The following is a 14,004-nucleotide window of genomic DNA, read 5'->3' on the forward strand; positions in this document are numbered from 1 at the left end:
TTAAGTGAAATTGTAACATTTCCTTATATCTTGAGCTCTCCCACAGTAGAATTGATGTATGAATATCCTTGTTTGCACAATTGAATGTGCAAACAAGTTCAGAGAGGTGTTAATAAGGATACCTTACAGTTGGTTAGCAATGGTTGCATTTCTGTTTTTAAAGCTCGAGGTACAAATCCCCCTACTGCACAGTAATTTCATATATTTCCATATTTTCCTGATGGGGACAATGAAACATTTGTCATCAAAATGGGTTAAATTCTTGTTAATTTTCTACACATAATGGTCAAAGATTATTTTCAAGCAAAGTAGTTCATTAGTCTATACAGGACTACAGCAAAAAAAATTTCACAATGTTGGAGCATGAAATATGTCAAGGAATGCAGACTAATGATATCGATAAACTAGCTTCCAAGAGTGTGCGTGTGGTGTGTGTTGTGTGTGTGTGTGCATGTATATATATATATATATACACACACACACACACACTGCTCAAAAAAAATAAAGGGAACACTCAAATAACATATCCTAGAGCTGAATGAATGAAATATTCTCATTGAATACTTTGTTCTGTACAAAGTTGAATGCTGACTGTTTCTTTTTCCTATTTTAAAGGCAGATATACACTACTGGTCAAAGGTTTTTGGACGCCTTTCTCATTTAATGGTTTTCTTTATTTATGACAATTTACATTGTACATAAATTCTCACTGAAGGCCTTAAAACGGTGAATGAACACGTGCAATTATTTATGCAAATAAGTAATATGCAAATATCAACAAAAAATTGTAAAATAACTTTTAACATGTTTTATATTTTAGATTCCTAAAAGTAGCCGCCCTTTGCAGTGATGGCTGAAATATTAACCTTTGGCCAACTCTCAATGAACCTCTGGGAAGTTCTTTCAAGATTCTTAGAAAAACCATTTCTGGTGACCACCTCATGAAGCTCAGGGAGAGAATGCTAAGAGAGCAAAGCAGTAATTAAACCAAAGGTTGCTATTTGGAAGAATCTAAAATCTAAAAATATTTAGAGTTATTTCAGTTATTTCATATGTGTTTATTCATAGATTTGTTGCCTGTGGTGAGAATCTAAAAATTAAATGGTCATGAATATAAAGAGGCCCATTAAGTGAGAAAGTATATCTAAAACATTTGACCGGTAGTGTACTTGTAGAAAATTCCGATGTCCAGCTTTGAATTTTGCATGGGGAGAAAGTGAGCTTTTTAGCTTATAAAAATGAAGTCTTGTCCTCCCTTTTTCCTCCAGCTCATTCTGATGCAGATGAAGACCCATGCCGCCGGACCTACTGCGGAAGAGGCCGACAGTGTGTACTGATGGCAGAAACCAGGCGCGCGGAGTGCGTTTGCCAGGAAAAATGTCGTCCCTCTTTTGTGCCCGTGTGCGGGTCGGATGATAGGTTTTATGAGAACCACTGTGAGGTTTACCGCACCGCCTGCCTGGAGAGGAGACGGATCTACGTGGTGCACAGCAAAGACTGCTTCTTCAAAGGTCAGTCTTTAATTTTGTATACTGACATAGCAGTGGATTGCTTCACAAGGGAGAGAAATTCTTGAATAGTGGAAAGTATTAGAAACAGAAGACTCCCTCTGAGTGTAATTTTATTCTAATTTGAAATGATAAATGACAAGTTTTTATTTTAGAAATTCATTTTTGATGTTGTACAGCAATCGTTTTAACTGCAATTTGAAAATAGAAATAAAATAAATTGGCCTTGTACTTTTATAAGTACTAGTTTCCCAGTTTTAGACAGCATTGGATCAGAAACGTAAAAAAAAAGTAACATTTCCTGTTTTTATGTGTCATGTCACTCTAGGGGAAAACCTTGTAAAATAATCTCTTCTAGAGTAAATGTTAAAGAAGGAACATGCTGGCTATAGTTATGTTTAAGAGCCTGGTTCCATATCAGCACAACTTACAAAAACACAGACGCATACATACAAAGCTGGCAGCACTTTTTGTCATGTCACATTAGAGAGGGAAGCGTTCCTGGCAGACACCACCATGCATATCTAATCCACATTTGGGATGTTCAGTCGGCACATTAAGCTTAAACCTAATGTCTGAATGCAAACCAGCGGGAGATGGAAAACTTTGGGTATATGTCAGATGCGTATTTGTGTGTGTGGGTGTGTGTGTGTATGTGTGTGTGTGTGTGTGTGTGCGTAAATTGCAAGTAATTATTGCAGTTGACATACAAAGCCATCGTTGGTAGACCTGGATCACATTGGGTGCTTAAGTGGTTTTCACAATCAGTTTGTGTTAGCGTAAACAGCTCAGGAAATGGAAGGTTGGTGTGTTTCAATCCATGCCTGCTTGCATGTTGTATCAGACAGCACATTTCATGAGCTGAGCTTCAAGCTTAACTTGTTTAATTCATCCATTAGCAGCTGACAGAACAACCGTCCTCTGCCTTAACATCAGGATGTTGTAAGAGCTGCTCTATTTAATTAGCACTTTTATTTCTACTTGTTGGTCCATTTTTATCATACACATTTAATTTGAACTTTTGAAAAATGTAACCTCATTCTGAGAGCAAGAATATCTAAGTCTAAAAAGTAGATGCCATAGGCCCTTAAAGCTACATTGTAAAAAAAAACTTTTTTCATGGTTTTATGATTTTTGGAGGGTAGATTTACTTTCAAATGTGATAAGCCTAAAAGCTCAGCTGTGAAAGCCTATTTCCTTCAGCTCAGGGCCATGACCAAAGTCACAGTGTCAAATGTAGCAAGTAGTCATGCAGACTTTCGTTTCATCATTTTTGGCTTTTTGTGATTCACCCTACACTGCCAACACATAGAAGTTCACTTTGGTAAAAGAAAGATTAACACATTTCTCTGGTGATGGTTTCTTTGCACATATTCCTCCTGAAAGTGTTAATTTCTGATTTAGTTCAAGCTTAGATAATAAGCTTGAACAGAATAATTTCCCACCTATTTGACTAAATGATTGTTCCAGATAAAAGCTGAACACTACAATGTAGGAGACAGTTTTGACTCTTATCCATCAAAACAAATTCATACAATACAGTCTCACAAAAGTACTTTCTAGCCTTGATTGTGTTTTTGTTTCACTTTTTGCCGTGTCCCAACCACAATCCTCAATGTATGTGGTTGTAATTTTGTGATTGTATGTGCTAGACCAACACAGAGGTTGGAACAGCTTCAAACAAAGACGTGGCCATCCACCCAACCCAAGGGTTAGGTTAGCAGACAGAAGAAAGCCATTGTTAAAGGAAAGCCGTAGGAGGTCTTGTTCTAAGTAAACACGTGAATGATGGTGCACTGATGAAATGAGGCCAACATTTTACCTTTTGGTCCACATGCAGAATGCCATGTGTGACGAAAACTAACGCTGCACATCACACTGAACATACTATTTTAAAAGTGACATGGTAGCGGCAACATCATGCTCTGGGGACGTCTATCTTTAGCAGTGTTTAAGGAAGCTGGTCAGAATTGATTGGACCATTGATGAAGCTAAAGATGGAAGAAAACCTGCTAGAGGCCAGACTTCAGACTGGGAGACATATTCACATATTCAATTTTAGAATGGCTCAGTCAAAGTCGGGACCTAAATACAATTAAAATGTGTGGCAGGATTTGAAAATTGATGTTCACTGAGCCTGAGATTGAAAATAAATATGGTGCAAATTTCCATTCTCTATATATGAAAAGAAGGATATAGCAAAAGCTGTGAAATGAAGTTTAATTTAGGTTTTAATTTATTTAAGTTTAATGAATATGTTTAAAATGAACTATTTTGGTTGTGGTTAATCTAACGTTTATTACTGGCTAATTTATAGTGTGCAGACAATATTGCTGTTTTTTTGTTTTTGGAAATCTGTTCTTTCATAAGTTTGTTGTTTTATTTTACTGAAAATATCAGGTAATATCAGATTTTTGTTTTCTTATGTACTTTAAAAAAATCTCTTTCTGCAAGTAGAGGCCTGGCATCCTGAGTATCATGTGTTTTAAAAAAAATACATATTTTATTTATTTTATCCTTAGGCAATGGGGGTGATTTGAAATAATTTTACGCTTCAAATTTTAGTCCATTCTTTGACGGCCCTATTCTGGGGCAAACATAGCTGCTGAGGTCATGGCTCTCTATCGGTGGGTAACCAAATATTCTCTTTGAAGCAAAAGGAAAGTTTAAGCCCTTTTCTGACTTTGTAGGATTTTTTTCTCAAAAGTGTTTTGCAAATTATTTGTGACAGCAGAGATACGTTGAGAAGCTGACAATAAACCTCTTGGATTTTGTTCAGTCCTGTCGCTGGCACATAATATTGATACATAATACACAATAGTGAAATAGAGGCAAAATAGGATAACAGGGTTTGTGTTATTGCTAAATTACAATAATTTAATTTTGTTTTTATGCCGCTCTTTTAGGATTATTTTGAGCTGCTCCAAGTGTTCAGCGTCACAAAGACCTCACAGAAGGCACAAACACTATAAATGGCTTAACAAAGAGATTACTTTGCTTTCTTAGGAAATTAATAAAGGCGTCTGACTTGAAGATACCTGGTTCACAACTGGGACAAAACTTAAAGTCTACTTAACCAGAGCTTTTTTTTGCTATTGTGGTTTTTCATCAAACATGTAATAGACATTGCAACATCAACCAATGAATAAAATAAAAAAGTTGTATAAAAAAAACGATGAATAATATACAGTATTGAAGTCGAGCCTAAAGAAGATAAAGGGACTTGTGTTATTGCACAGTTTTTCATTTAAGTTGAATTCTGTTTTCATGCATTCTTTTTGGATTATTGTGAGCTTTTTAAAGTTTTAGGCATCACAAAGACTTGCTCAAAAAACATAAATGGCTTAACACAGAGATAAGCTTGCCTAATGAAATACAGGAAATGATTAAAATTATCTAAAATTAAATGGCTTAAACAGGTGTACACTGTCAGTTTGTGACTGACAAAAATATTTTACTACTCTCATATTAGTAGTTACTTCTGTTTATTGTTTGATTTAGTGTGTTGGGTGTTTAGGGCAAAAGAGTTGGAGAGACAAACCTAAAGTTTCCTTAACTTAGCTGAATTTTGTATGCAGCAGATTGCATGAAATGGACGAATAAAGCCAATGGGACATAAATCGCATATCGGGTTTTTATCTTATTGGCTTAGGAAGATGGGATGTCATGGGAAAATATTGCTTTTGCATCACCTTACAGCACACCTGACTGTATGTTTCACAATTTGTTTTCCACAATAGCCGAACTGCCATGGACATGTTTCAAAATGTCAGCGTTCTGCTCCATTAGTGGCATAGCTCTGACACACCGTGTATGCTGCGTGCTACTGCTGCAGAATCCCCAAAACTGCGACTCAGTCATCGCATTGAAGACCTAACAATGATATTATTTAAATCTCATACTTCACGACTCAGATGTGAGATGGTAGATACCTGAAACTGAAAGTGAACCTGACAGCATAACTTATTTTTTGGTTAATTCAGCAAAATGTTATCTGAACACTTGTAGCCACTCATCAAACTCTGAAATTCAATCCCAGATAGTGATCTGATCCAAGGTTCCGTCTTGTGATCTCTTGTATCATCAATCTACTCCCACTTCATCAAATTCTCTATAAATTCATTATGTTGTTTTTTATTGTAAGGTGACCTTGACGGTTTGCAAATGTGCCTGAAAAATATACTATTATTATTATTACTGTAGGTTTTCAGCCATATATAAAAAAAAAAAAAAAACATAAATGGCTTAACACAGAGATAAGTTTGCCTAATAAAATACTGAAAAGTAAGTAACCTGAATTTAAATGGCTTTAATAGATGGACATTGTATTTGACTCTGGCAAAACATTTCACCTTTTCATTAAAATTAATAGAACTTCAAGTGCCAACATTTTGGGTTATCAGTGCATTATTATTAATTACCTTTTACAAACAGGACTAAACAAATAAAAAAGACAGAGAAACAGAAGTATCTGTTGTAAAGCTCCAGTTTGTTCAAATGAAACTCTATTTTTCAAGATTTCAGCCTAAAATGTGCGAGAGGCGTGTAATGTAATAAATCCGATCTACACATTTAAAAATCTCATTAGATTTAGCAATCAGTGGACTGATTTGTAAAAATTAGCATCACAATCACAGATGTTTTTGGTCTCTTCTCATGTGGGGAGAACTGGGCAATGAGTTGCCCCTCTTATCCTCCCTTTGATTACAACCCCCTTCCCTCTAAAGGGGCTGAATAAGAACTAACACAGTTGATTAATAGCTTTCATCATCCTGATGAATAGGAAGCTTCCAGCAAAGGCATTCCAGAGAGATTTATGTTTCCATCAGGTTGTTTAGTGCACTCGGCAAGGGGGTCTTTAGTGCATCCAGGTATAAGCACTTCATCAGTGATGGGTATCTCAGAAGTGACACTCTGCTGGGGACCTACTGACCTTCAGATCAGATCAGGGATGTGACTGTGCTCGGGGGAGAAATTAGATCAGTCTCACAGGGTGATCGTAAGATATATTTATTTAAAGCAGGAAAGTGATTATTGATTCACCATGCATCAAACCAGGGGTTAATGTACATTTCTCCTGAAAACAAAGCTAATGCACTGCTTTTTTCTTCATCTACCTGGTATGCCAATTTTAGTCATAAGAGGAAATTTGTATTATTTATTAAGTGATCTGGTTTTATCTGACTTAACACCATTGCTATTAAATATTTGACTTTAATGGTAATAGAAGCAGAACTAGATGTAGCACACAGGATGTTAAAAGTTAAAGCCCAAACAAAAAAGCAGCATCTTTGCAAATGCATTCATTCCTCCCAACTATGACCCTAACCCTTTATATTTTGTCACATAAAAACCAAAAACCTCAATATTTTTATTTAATGTGATAGACCAACACAAAGCAGTGCATAATTAGGTGGAAAGAAAGTGATAAGTAGTTTAAAATGTGTACAAATAAAAAAGGACATTTCCAATACACTAGAAATATAATTTATTGCCCCACAATGGGGAAATTCATCTGTACCAGCAGCAAAGTGAAAGGCAAATGAAGGCATGTAGGTTTACACAAGTTAAAGCAACCTAAAATTAAGATAGGAAGAGACTGATCAGTAAGGAAAAACTTTACAACATAAATAATACTGTAAAGTTATGAAAAACATGTGTAAACATGTAGTGGAGCAGTTTTCCCGGCCCGAAGGAAGGACAGCGGGATGGAAGCACTGTGGCCACAGCAGTAATGTGCTTTTCGGCTGGGCTGGCAGAACGAGCCCCCCCCACAGCTATGGAGGTTAGCTGCAAACTAACCCTTTGTTCACCATGGATGCTTTCCTCAACGCCCAGGACAACTTATCTAAAGCACGATTCACGTAAGAGGCAGTGTTTGGGCAGGGAACAATAGTTTAGAGTTGTTCAATTAAATGTTAAGAAAAACTTTATTTAAAGGGTGGTTTTTAAACACAGATTGGCCATAACGCGCCGTATTAGTGGTATTTAAAGGTACATGCTTGATTCTTGAAACATAAGGTTCTTTTGTTAGCTCCAACTTCTAACGGCTCAGAACACGTGCTCGCCCATCTTATGAGCCAGCTACAGATCATTTACCCAGAAAGGTTTGGTCCTTTCCTTTTTTTTTTTTTTTTTTTTACCTTGTCCTGTCCAGCATAGTAGCGCCCAGAATTGTTGTCTGAAGGCCGAGAAAAAGCACAACAGATTTACTTTCACAAGTGGAGCATTACAGCTAACGCTTTAAAGCTCTGCTTGATATTCATAAAAACTTCTTTAGAAACTGCTTTGGGATTATTTCAAAAACGTTCATATTACCAGCTTTTTTTACCGAAAAGTGCACGGTACTTATTAATGCAAGATGTATTTAGTGGTGAATGCAGCTCAATATCGAACATTTGTGTATCTGTGAACAACTGAATTCATTCTGTGTGTGTACAGACTTTTGCTGTTCAATAATGCCAGAGCTTGGCTCATCCCTTTTCAATTTTGTCCTAATACCACCACATTATTGGGCTGGTATTCGAAGGATAACCCTTACAGTCTGGAATATTATTTAATAAAATATTAAAGTATCAATATTAAATAATGTATTCATTAACACAACCGATAGCTCATAGTAGACTGTTGTTAGAGGTGTAGATGCTGTGGACTGTATAACAATTAATTTTATAGGTGGATAGGTGGATAGTGTAGACTGGATAAGTGGAAAGTTTGTTGAAAGCATTTAGTGTAGCTATTCTAGACTTAATTGCTTGTTTACACTGGATGAGTCAAATAGGGGTAGCATTTAACAAGCACTGGCTTCTTCCTGCTCCTTTTCAGACTGAATATAATGTTTTATTCATGTTGGATTATCAATATTTTATAGGTTTTTTTTTCTGCTGACATTTGTTCTTTATGTTTGAAATAAAGATGTTATTCATTTATTCATTTTTGTAACAGTGAATATCTTAACAGTAAAACTGTATGACAAATCAAATGTTTCAGGTTGTTTGCCAGGCAAAAATAATAGCCTAGATGTTTTCTGATTAGGATTGTGATTTGAATCCAAAAGATGTTGCCAGATGTCAACAAACATCGCATAAACCAAACCTTTGCTAATAAAGAACTCTCTCTTCCAATCCTTTTTAGCCATCCATCATCTACATATCCTATGTTTGCTGCCTCTTACTTTAAGAGCTGCCCCAACCCATCAGATTACCCTTTATGTGGCAGCTATACAGGTCCTTCTCAAAATATTAGCATATTGTGATAAAGTTCATTATTTTCCATAATGTCACGATGAAAATTTAACATTCATATATTTTAGATTCATTGCACACTAACTGAAATATTTCAGGTCTTTTATTGTCTTAATACGGATGATTTTGGCATACAGCTCATGAAAACCCAAAATTCCTATCTCACAAAATTAGCATATTTCATCCGACCAATAAAAGAAAATTGTTTTTAATACAAAAAACGTCAACCTTTAAATAATCATGTACAGTTATGCACTCAATACTTGGTCGGAAATCCTTTGGCAGAAATGACTGCCTCAATGCGGCGTGGCATGGAGGCAATCAGCCTGTGGCACTGCTGAGGTCTTATGGAGGCCCAGGATGCTTCGATAGCGGCCTTTAGCTCATCCAGAGTGTTGGGTCTTGAGTCTCTCAACGTTCTCTTCACAATATCCCACAGATTCTCTCAGGTCAGAAGAGTTGGCAGGCCAATTGAGCACAGTGATACCATGGTCAGTAAACCATTTACCAGTGGTTTTGGCACTGTGAGCAGGTGCCAGGTCGTGGTGAAAAATGAAATCTTCATCTCCATAAAGCTTTTCAGCAGATGGAAGCATGAAGTGCTCCAAAATCTCCTGATAGCTAGCTGCATTGACCCTGCCCTTGATAAAACACAGTGGACCAACACCAGCAGCTGACACGGCACCCCAGACCATCACTGACTGTGGGTACTTGACACTGGACTTCTGGCATTTTGGCATTTCCTTCTCCCCAGTCTTCCTCCAGACTCTGGCACTTTGATTGACATGCAGAATTTATTTTCTTCAGAAAAAAGTACTTTGGACCACTGAGCAACAGTCCAGTGCTGCTTCTCTGTAGCCCAGGTCAGGCGCTTCTGCCGCTGTTTCTGGTTCAAAAGTGGCTTGACCTGGGGAATGCGGCACCTGTAGCCCATTTCCTGCACACGCCTGTGCACGGTGGCTCTGGATGTTTCTACTCCAGACTCAGTCCACTGCTTCCGCAGGTCCCCCAAGGTCTGGAATCGGCCCTTCTCCACAATCTTCCTCAGGGTCCGGTCACCTCTTCTCGTTGTGCAGCGTTTTCTGCCACACTTTTTCCTTCCCACAGACTTCCCACTGAGGTGCCTTGATACAGCACTCTAGGAACAGCCTATTCGTTCAGAAATTTCTTTCTGTGTCTTACCCTCTTGCTTGAGGGTGTCAATAGTGGCCTTCTGGACAGCAGTCAGGTCGGCAGTCTTACCCATGATTGGGGTTTTGAGTGATGAACCAGGCTGGAAGTTTTAAAGGCCTCAGGAATCTTTTGCAGGTGTTTAGAGTTGATTCGTTGATTCAGATGATTAGGTTCATAGCTCGTTTAGAGACCCTTTTAATGATATGCTAATTTTGTGAGATAAAAGACCTGAAATATTTCAGTTAGTGTGCAATGAATCTAAAATATATGAATGTTAAATTTTCATCATGACATTATGGAAAATAATGAACTTCATCACAATATGCTAATATTTTGAGAAGGACCTGTAGTTATTGCATCAGCCAGGAGTGCTGTCGCTCTTCACTCTACTCTCAGCTGTCTCTGGCAGTGGTGCTCCACCGCCGTCCATCTTATTCCTCACTAACCTTCTGCCTCCACTTGTGCCTGCAGCCATTAACTCGGCCACACAAACACACAGCGCTTACGAGGAGGATTTGACATGGGTTCAGGCTCTGTAACTTCAGCTTTGTACACAGAGGTTGTACAGTACCAGCAGATTTTTGTCTTTTTGTTTGCACTGTTTAGATGTTTCTTCCGGTGTTTTGGTGACAAAATGTCAAAAGATTTTGTCAACAAAAACGTGTTGTTATTTCATGCTTTATTCTTTTTAAATTGAAAAGATTTAGTCTCCATTTTAACAGATCAAATTCTACCACATCTAGGCAACAATAGGGGTTGAAAGTGTAACAAACTGAGCTCCTTCTTGATTCGTTTAAAAATAATATTAAAATCTCTCAGCTCAAGTGACACATATTTTATCAACTTAAATAAAAGGTTTTCAGAAGAACTGTTGAATTTTTCTGTTCAAAAGAAACACTTTAAATCAAAGTAGCCATCCAACTCTGTTAGGTTAACAGGATTATAAGGCAAGGGTGAACAACCAGGTGTAACATGTCCACTTGAAAACACAAACACACTCCTAATACCCTCTAGACTTCCCCTGACAGGCCTTTATTTGTTACAGTGTGCTTATTAATGAGCACTCCAACCAAGCTGCTCCTTCTTTTTGTGTTGTTTCCCCCCCCCCAACAGCTTCCTCCTCATTTTCTCCCCCCAGGAGTCACGTGAGTCCTTCCTCATTAGGTAGATTTCTTCCCCACAGAGTCATTACTTTAGATGCATTTGCTGCTTGAAATTGATGCCCTGCCCCAGATAGAGATGTTCCCCTGGCCCGGTTCTGGTACCTTGCCTCATAAACATCAGTGTCCCCAATGAAATGAGGAGCTTTCTTTTGACTACTGACATTCAACACTACTGTGAGACTTTCTCAGGGATACTGTGCTAAAATTGCAATGCTTTTTATGGATTTTATAAACGGGTTTTATGGTTGTAAAATATGATAGAATTTCCCTTTTTAAAAACATAGTGAATAAACTGGTGTTTTCAAACTAATTAGGTTAATTTACTTTAACTTTATGTAAAAACCCTTTCTTTTGTTATTTATAAACAGATGTTCATCTCTAAGTATCTTTATGTTGTGCTTGTGCTGCAAAAGGTTTTTGTTTATGAACTGGACTTCAGTGGTTTTGGAAGGGCAAAGTAATTGTTGGTTTATCACTAGTCTTTAATAAAAAAATAATTTTATACACATCATTGATGACAACAAGCACCATGTTGATTTCTTAGTATAACTTTATTTTTATTTGTATTCTTTACCAGAGGAGAGGAAACAGAAGAGAGCAGTGATTCGGATCCTTTTTAGAGACTGTTAATTCACAAAAACACACAATCTAAATTTGATAAACTGCTGCACATACATTCAGAGGAATTAATATGTGTGCTAGCTTATTCAGGGGGATGTTTATTCATGCCTAAAAGATTTTGACATGCTTGTCACACCGCTGGCACTGCCTATCACTTTGCCTTCTCAGCGATGAGCTGTACTCTGAAGGCACTGCATTTAGCTTCTTGGAGGTTTAGCCTTTGATGTACTTTGCTCGCCTGCCTCCTTTGTAGAGTTGCATTGATAATTGAAATATGAGATATAAGCGAATAAGAAGATACAACTATACCATTTTTTACTTGTATTAGAAAAAGAAATTAGGAAAGAGGACACCAACAACATATTCTTTGCTGCTTAAGTTAATTAAACATAATTAATGTTGACTTTGTTTGTGAAATGACACCTTTGCACTTCATATTTTGTGAAGTTAACAATTGCTCATTAGTCACATATTTAACAATACTAATGTTAACTCCTTGAAAAGAAATGCCCATTAAGAATAAAAAAATATATAAATTCATTAAATTGGTCCAATATTTAGTAATTTAATTAGTTTAAGGGATGCATTTCATGACAATCTTAAGATCTTATCTTGGGTGTTTTTGTTGGATATGTAGCCGGCACTAACAAAAGAAATTAAAGATATTTTATTTGCTTTTTGTAAGGCAATTTTTTTTTTGTATCATGAGACGTAAGCACACTGCTCACCCTTAGTCCCCATGTAAAATGTATCTCTTTCCCCCTGTTCCCCTTAGCTCACCCCCTCCTTACAGACTACTTTCCTCTCCTCTGTCTGTTACCCTCATTTTTCTCTTGCTATGCCCCCGATATAGTGCAGGCAGGGATTTGAGTGACTGTGTCAAGCTTCTCCCTATATTCCTGGTCTGTGTTAAATTGGTTCAGAGCTTAAGTAGAGTGTGAGCCTGGAAAAAAAAAATAAAAACAACATCTTGAGGCAAAGTGACCCTGGCTGGAAAAAATAAATAAATAAAGCCTGGGACAAGGCTGTAGGCTATGTCACTGACAAATGCAAAAACTCACACCTCTGCCGACATTAATAAGCCAGGAGTTAAATATGTTGTGTTTAGGTCCAAAACACACTTATTTCCATGGTATATAGTATGGTGGCTTCTCCAAGATATGCTCATAGTGTACTTTGGAACTGGTGCCATGATGAATAGGCCACATGGATAGCAAACACTTGGGCGACATGCAGAAAGGACAAGTCTTTGAAAGGAGGTCTCATTGCCGGTTTTTTTTATTTTAACCTGCATTTTGGTTCATGTTGCCCTTGAATAGGACCAACCTGGAATTACTCAATATCAGGACATCATCTTAAATCATCTGGAACCTATCAAGCCACAAAATTATGTAAATTCAGTGATCAAGAAGAAAGCTTTATAAATTGCACGGTACTTTTTTATCTGGAATAAAAATATAATACGTTTGTGAAACGTTAGGTTTAGTTAATTATTCAGACATTTGCAGAACTATCTCCAGCAACCTCCAGCAATAATTGTAGATCATTTTCTTCTTTGTAGCCTTACAGTACTTTAACTTGTCTTGTGGAGGTAATTCAATTCACTTGGTTTCATAATGCTGATATTTTTTTTTCAAATATCTAAACTTCCCCTCAAACTAAACATTTAAACCACAGCTTTTAAATAAAAGATGAAAAGATATTAAAAATAAATACATGAACTATCCAAATCATTAAGTTCTAGTTGGCTCATTTGGCACAAATCATTACTGATAAACGTAGATGATGTAATGCAAATCCTTGTTATTTTATGTTGAAGACAAAACATGTTCCTTTTCCCTTTTCTTTTACTTTGATCCATTCAGAAAACCTCATGCTTTTCTATTTCTACTCATTCTGTCCTCGTGATATCTGCAGTGCCTCCACAGTCCTGTGTAATCTAGGCTGTCAGATTTTACATTTCCTCCCTTCCACCTCAACAGTTTGACCAGAGGGTTAAAAATAAAAGAGCCCTCATCGACAACTAGCACAACTCAAAATGTGATTTCAGCTTTCTGACAGAATCTTCAACTAAAATACTGCCAGTCGTCTCGTGCAGCCTTTTTTTTTTGACTTAGGCACTTGAGTTACTAGTGTTGCATTCACAAAAAATGCTGCACATAAAAGATGTATCTTACTGATATTCCTGCATTAGCAACATTAAAGTCTCCCTTGGGTTCCTTTAAAAATTGTTGCGTTAGTGAATTATTTTCGTTAATTCTTTATCTATTTAAATACATTAAGTTCTATTACATT

The 14,004-nt window shown here is 37.0% G+C and overlaps 1 protein-coding gene across 1 annotated transcript in view; it reads left to right on the forward strand.

Moving 5' to 3' along the window:
• The window catches only part of fstl4 (follistatin-like 4), a 313,380-nt gene that overhangs the window by 113,545 nt on the left and 185,831 nt on the right, over window positions 1-14,004 (forward strand). Inside the window, exon 4 of the mRNA XM_047380086.1 lies at window positions 1,269-1,511. Within this exon, the coding sequence (XP_047236042.1) occupies window positions 1,269-1,511 (243 nt within the window). The remainder of the gene's footprint in view (window positions 1-1,268; window positions 1,512-14,004) is intronic.

Source organism: Girardinichthys multiradiatus, chromosome 11, assembly GCF_021462225.1.
Source record: "Girardinichthys multiradiatus isolate DD_20200921_A chromosome 11, DD_fGirMul_XY1, whole genome shotgun sequence".
NCBI lineage: Eukaryota > Metazoa > Chordata > Actinopteri > Cyprinodontiformes > Goodeidae > Girardinichthys > Girardinichthys multiradiatus.